The sequence below is a fragment of the Lepidochelys kempii genome, chromosome 12 (genome assembly GCF_965140285.1).
Source record: "Lepidochelys kempii isolate rLepKem1 chromosome 12, rLepKem1.hap1, whole genome shotgun sequence".
Lineage (NCBI taxonomy): Eukaryota > Metazoa > Chordata > Testudines > Cheloniidae > Lepidochelys > Lepidochelys kempii.
The window spans coordinates 40,751,685-40,759,955 of NC_136391.1; the positions used below are offsets into that span (position 1 = coordinate 40,751,685).

Below are 8,271 nucleotides of genomic sequence, written 5' to 3' on the forward strand. Positions count from 1 at the left end.
TGGTAGCTACGAGCAGGGGTGGTGGGAACGGGAGTGAGAGGCAGCCAGGTCTGTGGCTTGAACAGATCAGAGGGCAAAGGAGTCAACAGGATAGTGCGTCTTGGTGTGTAGAGGAACCCACCCTGCCCCGAGTTAGCACCTGCACAATGGCAGCCCCTGGTCCCCGCTGTGCAGCAATGGGGGCATCCCGGAGGACGGGGTGGCCCCGTGTCAGAGGCTGCCCTGCCCAGAGAGTGAGGAGGGAGCCGTGGGCACGCCGGGGAGCTGTCTGTGCAGAGCGGCCCAGAAGAGGAGGCGTCCGACATGCACGAGGAGCCTCAGATCAGAGGTGGCAGCTCCCTGGGGCACCCCCAGAGGGGGAGCTGGATGCAGAGCCCAGGCCGGGAGAGGAGGGAGCAGGCAGTGAGGAGCTGCAGAGAGCAGGAGATGGCATTGTGGACAGGGTGCTGCGCTCGCCCTAGGCACCTCTGCGCTGGCGAGGAACCCACTGAGGCGGGCAGAGGGAGCGAGCTGTGAGGGCCTGGCCGACCTCGCTAGCTAAACGACTGCCAGGAGGGGGCAGTGGCCGAGGGGAGGGCTGGCATGGACCACACAGGCCGGAGCAGAGCAGGGAGGAATGGCCCCAGGAGACTGGCAGTTTGGCGGCGTCTCCCAGAGGCAGGGGTGGGAGCCCCACCACTGAGACGCATATGGCTGGACTGGCCGAGGCACTCAGCCCTGTGCTGGCATCCAGGGTGGCCCAACAGGGCATTTGTCTCAGGCCCACTGAGTCCGAAGGGACACAATGGGTGAGACAGGAGGCAAAGAAGGGGTGGGGGCAGAAGCAGGAGGCGGGGCTAAGTGGGTGGTGGGTGTGGCCGTGGGAGTTGGGGGTGGAGTTGGGTATGCACCTTCCCTACTTATTTCCTTGCCAGGGGAGCAGCCACAGCCCGGTTGGTGGCTGGCCCTGCTGTGGCTCTGTTGTTACCTCGCCGGGATGTCTGCCTCGGACAGAGTGGCCGTGGTGCTTGGGGGGGCTGGCACGGTGGGATCCGGGATAGTGAAGTCACTGCTGGAGAGAGGTAGGGGCAGCCGGCAGAGTGGGTGACGATGGGGAGTTGGTTGATTTGTTTTCTAACCACAGCCACATGCAGGCTGGCAGGTGCAGCATGGGCTTCCCCTGGCTGCCATGCTGGGAGCCTCCCCCGGTGTGAGCGAAGACTCACACTAGACCCCAGCTGCTGGGGACCTGACCCACAGCTAGCAGGTGACGCCAGCCCCTGCCTGCTAAGAGCAGCCCCTGGATGGTTGCAGGCACTTTGATCTGGGGCAGCAACAGGGCCAAAATGCTATTGTGTCCTGGCCAGGCAGCGGCCGGCGCTGGGCTGGAGCTGAGCTGAGAGCACCCTGCTGGGTGGGGACCAGGACCTCCCTGTGGGAGAGCCAGGGGAAACCCGCTGGGCCTGCCTGCTGCCCCCACAGGCTGCTCAGTCTGTCCCACCCGAGCAAGCAAAGGGCATGGGCCACGCACAGCTCCCAGCTCAGCCACGGCCGTGCAGGAGGGGCGAGTGCCCTGGCAGAGCTGCCTGTGTGAATTCTGCCAGCAATGGCACAATGCTGGGTGCCTTGCCTGCCCTCGGCGCTCCTATGCCCTGCACCTGCATGCTGTGCCTCCTCTCTGCCTGGCTGGAGCCTGGCTCTGCCTCTTGCCTGCCTGGCGTCCACGTTCGTGGTCCAGCTGCGTAGTTCTAGGCAGCAGAGCTGTGAGGGTCCATCTCGTCCGCACCCTGGTGCCAGGGGATGGTTCCCAGCCATCTGGTTCTGCTGTTGCGTAGGGTACGGGCCCTGGGAAGCCAGGTTAGGGCAGAAATCAGAGCCACTCCCTTTCAGAGGTACCAGCCTGACGCACTGCCTAGATAAACCCTGCTGTCCCCCGACAGTCCCAAGTCTCCAGTGCTAACCCCACGGCAGCCTGGCTCTGGTGCCCTTTGCCCCAAATATCTCGGGGACACCAGCACCCTCCAGACCAGGGTTAGTTTTATGGGTAGAAGGCTCCACTCAGACCCATGGGTGGGAGGCGGCTGGGGCCCAGCATGGGCAGAGCTGTTTGCTCTGTATCGGGGCGTGATGAAGTGGGACTGTTCTTAATGTTTCCTCTGAATAGTGTGGGGGTGCCTCAGTTTCCCCTATGCAGTTCTTAAGTATCTAGGGGGTGAAGTAAGGGTGTATGATCATTGCAGAGCCCTAGAGGGCAGGTGTGTGCAGGGGTCTGGACACAGAGAATGGCCGACACCCTGTTTCCTGGCACCTGATGGCCTGGCCCTTCCTCCCTGCAAGGTGAGAGCTAAAGGGTTGGAGAACAAAGGAATCCGGTGGCCTCCTGGCCTGGGAAAGGGACAAAGCCCAGAGGAGGAGGGGCTGGAGGGAGTTTCAGTTTGGGATTGGCTGGGATATGGAGTGAAGTGCAGACGTGGTTGTCTGGCTCACTGCCCCCCAAAATGGACCCAGCTGAGGGGTCCTGTTCTCTGCACCTACAAGCTCTGTGTTAGACCATGTTCCTGTCGTCTAATAAACCTGTTTTCCTGGCTGGCTGAGAGTCACGTCTGACTGCGGAGTTGGGGGGCAGGACCCTCTGGTTTCCCCAGGACCCCGCCTGGGCGGACTCGCTGTGGGAAGCGCACGGAGGGGCAGAGGAGGCTGAATGCTCTGAGGTCAGACCCAGGAAGGTGGAAGCTGGGTGAGCTTTGTGTCCTGAAGACAGGCTGCTCCCAGAGAGGAGACTCCCCCAGAGTCCTGCCTGGCTTCATGGGGAGCAGTTCCAGAGCATCGCCCAGGGACTCTGTGACACAGGGCGATGCCCTGATGAACGTCTCGGCTCTCCCTTCAGACACAGGCTGGAGGCAATGTGATGGGGCATGAATCGGGGAGAGAGAGGACTCTGTTTTTCTCCTGACAGCGCCACGCCCAGCCGAGCACCAGAAGCCTGCGGTGGGGGTTGGCAGGAGCGTGGCGCTGGAACAGCCGGCTTTGCACACCTTGCACAGAGCGGTGGTGAAGGAGGCCTCATCCCAGGGGAGATCTGGGGCACCTCCACCTCCGCCCCACGCGATCCGCCCCGAGCACAGGCCCCGTGACATGGCATTGTGAGCCACAAGGCCACAGCTCGCCCCGGGCCCGGGTGCTGGGCGGGTCACACGAGACCGGGAGAGCAGCTCCCTGGCCAGAGGGGAAGGCGAAGGGTCCTTGCATCACCCCGGCTCACAGGGCCTCCCTGCGCTAGCCCGGAGCACGCAGCAGCTTGCCCACACCCCCGCTCTCCTGTCGTACCGCTCCTGGAGGAGTGCTAATACCCCACCCCAGCTGGGGGACGGAGACTCAAGGGGCCGGGAGCCAGTGGCGGAGTGGGGAACGGGGGCCCGGAGCGTCTCCCTCCCTAGCCCAGGGTGCTCTCCCCGCTTCCGGAGACTCCCTCACTCACCAGCACAAGCTGTGCAGCCACCTCAGGCTTGGTCCCAGGGCGCCCAGTGGGACAAGCCGCGGCCCCGCCCTGCTAACAGAACAATGCTGCTGTCCCGGGCCCAGGAAGCACTGGGCAGAGGCGTTGCGAGCTCCTTTCCAGCTGGCTGCAGGATGCTTCAGGCCGCGTCTCCCCGCCACCCTCTTGCCCGCAGGTTTCCGAGTCGCTGTTGTCTCCCGCGATGGAGCCAGGCTGGAGAAACTGAGAAGCTTTGTGCCGGCCCCAGCCCGTGACCGTCTGCACACGCTCGTCGGGGACGTGGGTAAGGCCTGCCCGCAGTTCTGCCAGCGGGATGCCCAGGGACGCTGGCCGAGGAGCTGTGGGGCTGATAACAGCAGTGCCCAGGGGAGACACTCGGTGTCAGGCTGTCCCTCCAGGGAGCCCCTTATTCCAGGGCTTCCTCCCGCTGGAGGAGAGGACAAGAGCCCGAGAGGAGCGTTCAAACCAGCTGGCCCGTTGCATATTGGTAGCGCCGTGCTAGAAGAGCATGGTGCTGCATCCGGCTCCACTCAGGCTGGTGATGCCCGAGCAAGGTCCAGCTGGCAGGCGGGGCTTCCCCCTGCTCCAGGGCTCCTGGTCAGACTTGCTCCCCAGCGGGCAGGGCACGTCATCCAGACAGAGAGAGACACGTCATCGGCCAGGACCCTCCTGCGTGGAGCCCTCTGCGGCGAGGTCAGGGCTGGGTTGCACCCGCAGGACCTTCTCTTTGCCCCTTGCGATTGCAGGGCTGGGCCCAGCCCAGGGGCACTCGCTCACTCGCTGCTGAAATCCTTCCAGGGTCCGAGGAGGGAGCAGAGGCCACCAAGGAAGCCCTGCTGAAGAGCGTCGGGAAGGTCACGGACGTGGTGTCGTCGCTGGGCTTCAGCTGGTGGCAGGGAGGGCCTCCCCACACTCAGACGCTGCAGGAGCTCCACTGGGTGGGTGTGGGCAGGCAGTGCAGCTGGCTCTGGGGAGGAGGCGGCAGGGAGCCTTCAGGGAGGGCCGGTCGGGATGCTGAGGGAGTTAGGCCGGGATCCAGACTCCACTGTGCACTTGTGAAGCCGCAGCCCGGTAGCGCCACCCTGTGCAAGGCCTCAGGCCAGTACCGGCTGGGAGTGCCGTGGAGACAACAGGCTCGGCCCCTGCGGGAGGGAACAGGCCCGGCCCCAGGCTCCATCCCAGAACAGGGCAGTGGACTTGCTTACCCAGAGTGCTGGACTGTCTCCAAAGGGCAGCAGCCAGGCCCCGTTGGCCCAGGGCCTCGTCTCGGGATGCACAGATCAGCAGCCTGCACCGGAGGGATGATGGGGGCAGGAGGGTGGGACGCGGCTGCAGGAAAGAAAACCGTCGTGTCTGCCCCGTGTCCCCCCTCCCAGGTCCTGGAAACGCTGCTGCTGAGCACCTTCACGTCCTGGAAAGCATTCTTCCCTCTGGTCAAGGAGAATCCCAGCGGCTCCTACACCTTCATCACAGGTGAGGGGAGGCCCAGCCCCCGGCGACGGGAGATACCGACCCTCTGCGCCCCTTCCCCTGCTCTGCCAGTGCCCCTCGCCGCTGACTGGGCCAGCAGGGGCTGCCATATATGCAGCTGTGGGGTGCTGGTAAGTCGGGGCTGCAAGGAGCGTGCAGCTTCAGGTGCCGCTGCCCCTTGCTTGCACCCCTCACCCTATCGCTGCCAACGGGCTCTCTCTGTTTCAGGAGGGGCTGGTGAGCGTCTCCTCATGCCAGGCACCGGGTTCCTGACACTGGGGGCCGCAGGCGCACTGGCCTTCTGCCGGGTGGTCCGGGAGGAGTACCCAGACGTGCCCTGCAAGCTGAACGAGGTCAGTGCCCCCTGGCCGGGGTGGGTGGGGTGGAGGGGCACTCACAGCTCTCCCTGCCCCCTCTCCAGGGCCTGGAGGGGAATGGAGCTTAGCCCAGCGAGTCCTGGCCCTCCACTGACCTGGTTCTAGCCCCTACTGGCTGGCATCTCGTGTAGGTCAGCAAAAGCGCCCAGTGCTGCTGCTCATGGGAGCTGCTGCTTGACAGCCCCTTTGGGCAGCCCAGGCCCCACCATGTGTCTGGCCAGCGCCTGGCTCAGTGTGGTCCGGCTCCAGGATACAAGTAACGGGGTCTCTTGCAGCTGGGGCAGGTTTGTGGGTATTAATGCAGGCGAGGGACTCTGCTCCACCCTCCCCAGGGTGAGGGCGTCCCCTCCTGGCCAGCCAGTGGTGGACGGCCTCGGCCTAATTGCCTCCACTTTCCCCTGCAGGTGAAGATTGACATGGGGGTGGCAACCCCGGAGCATTTGCGCCCCGGCTACGTGAGTCACCTGGAAGTGGGCGAGGCAGTGGCCTCCCTGGTCGAGAAGGGGAGCGTCTCCCACACGGTGCTGCGCGCCAGCTCGCCAGCTGACCTGGAGACCCTGACCCTAGAAGGGAAGATCTGAGGCCTTTGCGAAGCCCTCTTGAGCTGTGCGCGCTCTAAGCGCCCCCTGCTCCCTTGTACAGGGCTCCTGGTACATCTGCCCCGTGTTCCGGTCCCCGGCCGGGATGGGTGGGCTCAGCTGGGAGTCGACTCTGAGCAGCAGCTGCCTTGCACTGCGTCACTCTGCTCTCTGGCTCGCCGCCTAGTGAGGGTAGCTGATGCCTCCTTTCCCTGCTGGGGACCCAGGACCCTCTTCTCTCTAAGCCGCTTTCTCTCCTCCCTGGCCCAGCAGAGGAAGGGCCAGGCTAGGCGTGGGCAGAGGGGAGGCACGAGCAGCTGCTGTGGCTGGCACCTTCATTCACAAACCCTGGCCGGAATTTGGGCTGGGCACAGAAACGGCTGGTGCAGCAGGCGGTTCTGTGAAGAGCAGCCGTGGCCCCAGCAGAGAGGGAAGCCAGCCCCAAGCACCCTGCTCGCTGTGGGGTCCCCAGCAGCCAAAGGCCAAGCCCCACATTTCAGTTCCTTCTCCAGCCAGCTGTCTGCTCTGTTGAGTCGTGCTCAGCTGGGCAGGTCCGTCCTTCCAGCCAGCGGGTGGCCTGCCCTCCCCAGCCTGCCCTACGTCCCCTCCGCCTCTCAGAGGCTGCGATTTTATCAGGCCCCTTCCACGCTGTGAGCTACCGTGCTCGGTGTCCCATCCTTGGAGCAGGGGAGCTCGGGGTGCTCGCAAGACGTGCAGCCCCAGGCCCTGGTGTTGGTTCCCCCATCGTAGCGTAGCTCTGAAAAGTCACGTGCTCCAGTTGGCACCAGGCCTCCTGCCCCAGGGCTGGGCACATTGTCTGCCAACCTCCACTCGGCTCTCTGCTCCTGGAAGATGTGTCTCGTGGTTGCATTGTTTTGCATGTTTAAATAAACGTTATTTGTACAAACACCATCCTGTGTCTCTGTGCCAGCATGAGTCTGCTCCTGCTCGAGAAGCCCCTGCCAGATCTAGCAAAGGGATGCAGCTCGGGCACGGCTGGAGGGGCACCACAGTGCAGGCCCAGAAGAGCAGGGGGTGCTCCAGGCCAGAATGAGGCAGTGCCCTGGCTGTGGTGGGGCCTGGGCTAGCCTGGGGGGCTCTGTGCCTCTATGGAAGGGCTCTGGAAGAATGGCAGGAGGGGCAGCAAGCCAGTCCCTGGCCACTCCCCATCCTTAAGGGGGGCTTGTTCTGAATCCTCGCTCACCTTCGCCAGTGCTGGGTGCATGGCGCTCTGCCAGCTCGCTCTACCCACTGAACCTCCGTGCTAAGCCCCTTCCCGCCACACTGAGCAGGGCCGGCAGGGGTGGAAGCATTTCACCACTAGCCCGTGGCCGGCTCCCAGCTGTCAGCTTCACTCCCGCAGCTTAGAGCATGGGGCCAGCGCCAATGCCATGGACAAGCTATGTGAATCCGCCCAGAGAAAGGTCTCCAGCCCCCAGCACAGCATCTGCCCACGGCGGCTCTAGCATGAGGACACGACCAGCCCACGCGGGTGGCGTTCTGGGAAGGCACATGACCAGCTGCAGAGGCTCTGGTCAGGCTGATGCTATGGAGGCAGAGGGTGTCCACCTGGGGTCACCTGCTGTCCCAATGGCTGTCAACACCCCAACCCCCCAGCCAGCTCCTCAGGCCCCAAGGCAGAGCTCCAGCTCTGATAGCTGCTGCCTTCCCAGGCCCAGCATCCCTCCCCTATCAGTGACCCACCCTCCCATCAGTGGGCCCAGGTATAGGCCTGGCCTTGGCTCTGAGCTGGGCCCCTCCGCCCAGGGTGCAATGCAGGGCAGCCTACATCGCTTTCTCACTCATTTACTTACTGCCTTGGGGCCTTGGACCCTCGGGCCCTGAGAGCGACCAATTCTTGCTGCCCCCTTCCCCTGGGCAGGCCCCAAGCGGGCCAAGGCTAGAAGGAAATGCCGTGAGGTGTGGCACAGTCCCCCCAACCTGCAAGGGAGCCCATAGGGTCCCACCATGGGTGGCTGGAGTCATGTGCTCTGCCCCAGCAGCAGCTCCCCAGGGAACTGCACACACACGAGGCCACCCCATCCCTGGCTAGTGGCTCTGACACTGGCATCAGGAGTTCACTAGCCCCAGCCTGCTCCTCACCCCCCTGTTCCTCCCGGACTTCGCTCCCCGCACCAGAGAGCTTGTTCCCACAGCCCGTGGGTGCCAGGCCAGCTGCCCTTGTGCAGGGCCTCTGGAGAAGGGTGCTGGGCCCTCCGCTTGGCTCCATCACTGCCTGCCAGCACCGTCAGGCGACGTCTCCCCAGCACGCAGGCCAGGCCTGGGGAGGTGCCCGTGGCGAGGACAGAGACCCCCGGGGTTCCAGGCTGCCCCCTTCTTCCCAGCCTGGCTTCAGCCAATGCTCCTGCTC

General features: G+C 64.5%; 1 protein-coding gene across 1 annotated transcript; it reads left to right on the top strand.

Annotated features, from left to right (window-relative positions):
- Positions 1 to 919: 919 nt before the first annotated feature.
- LOC140896435 (farnesol dehydrogenase) lies at positions 920 to 6,848 on the top strand. The gene is made up of 6 exons (XM_073308250.2): positions 920 to 1,061; positions 3,651 to 3,758; positions 4,274 to 4,413; positions 4,852 to 4,948; positions 5,174 to 5,298; positions 5,727 to 6,848. Exons 1-6 carry the CDS (start codon positions 977 to 979, stop codon positions 5,901 to 5,903), a joined length of 732 nt encoding a protein of 243 aa, XP_073164351.2. The 5' UTR covers positions 920 to 976; the 3' UTR covers positions 5,904 to 6,848.
- The last annotated feature ends 1,423 nt before the right edge of the window (positions 6,849 to 8,271 follow it).

Bases quoted from the DNA above. Each gene is read 5' to 3' on its own strand.
- LOC140896435 (XM_073308250.2), top strand. From the start codon at position 977: ATGTCTGCCTCGGACAGAGTGGCCGTGGTGCTTGGGGGGGCTGGCACG. The intron at 1,062-3,650 runs GTAGGGGCAGCC...TCTTGCCCGCAG, and splicing joins GAAGTCACTGCTGGAGAGAG to GTTTCCGAGTCGCTGTTGTC. The intron at 4,949-5,173 runs GTGAGGGGAGGC...TCTCTGTTTCAG, and splicing joins CTCCTACACCTTCATCACAG to GAGGGGCTGGTGAGCGTCTC.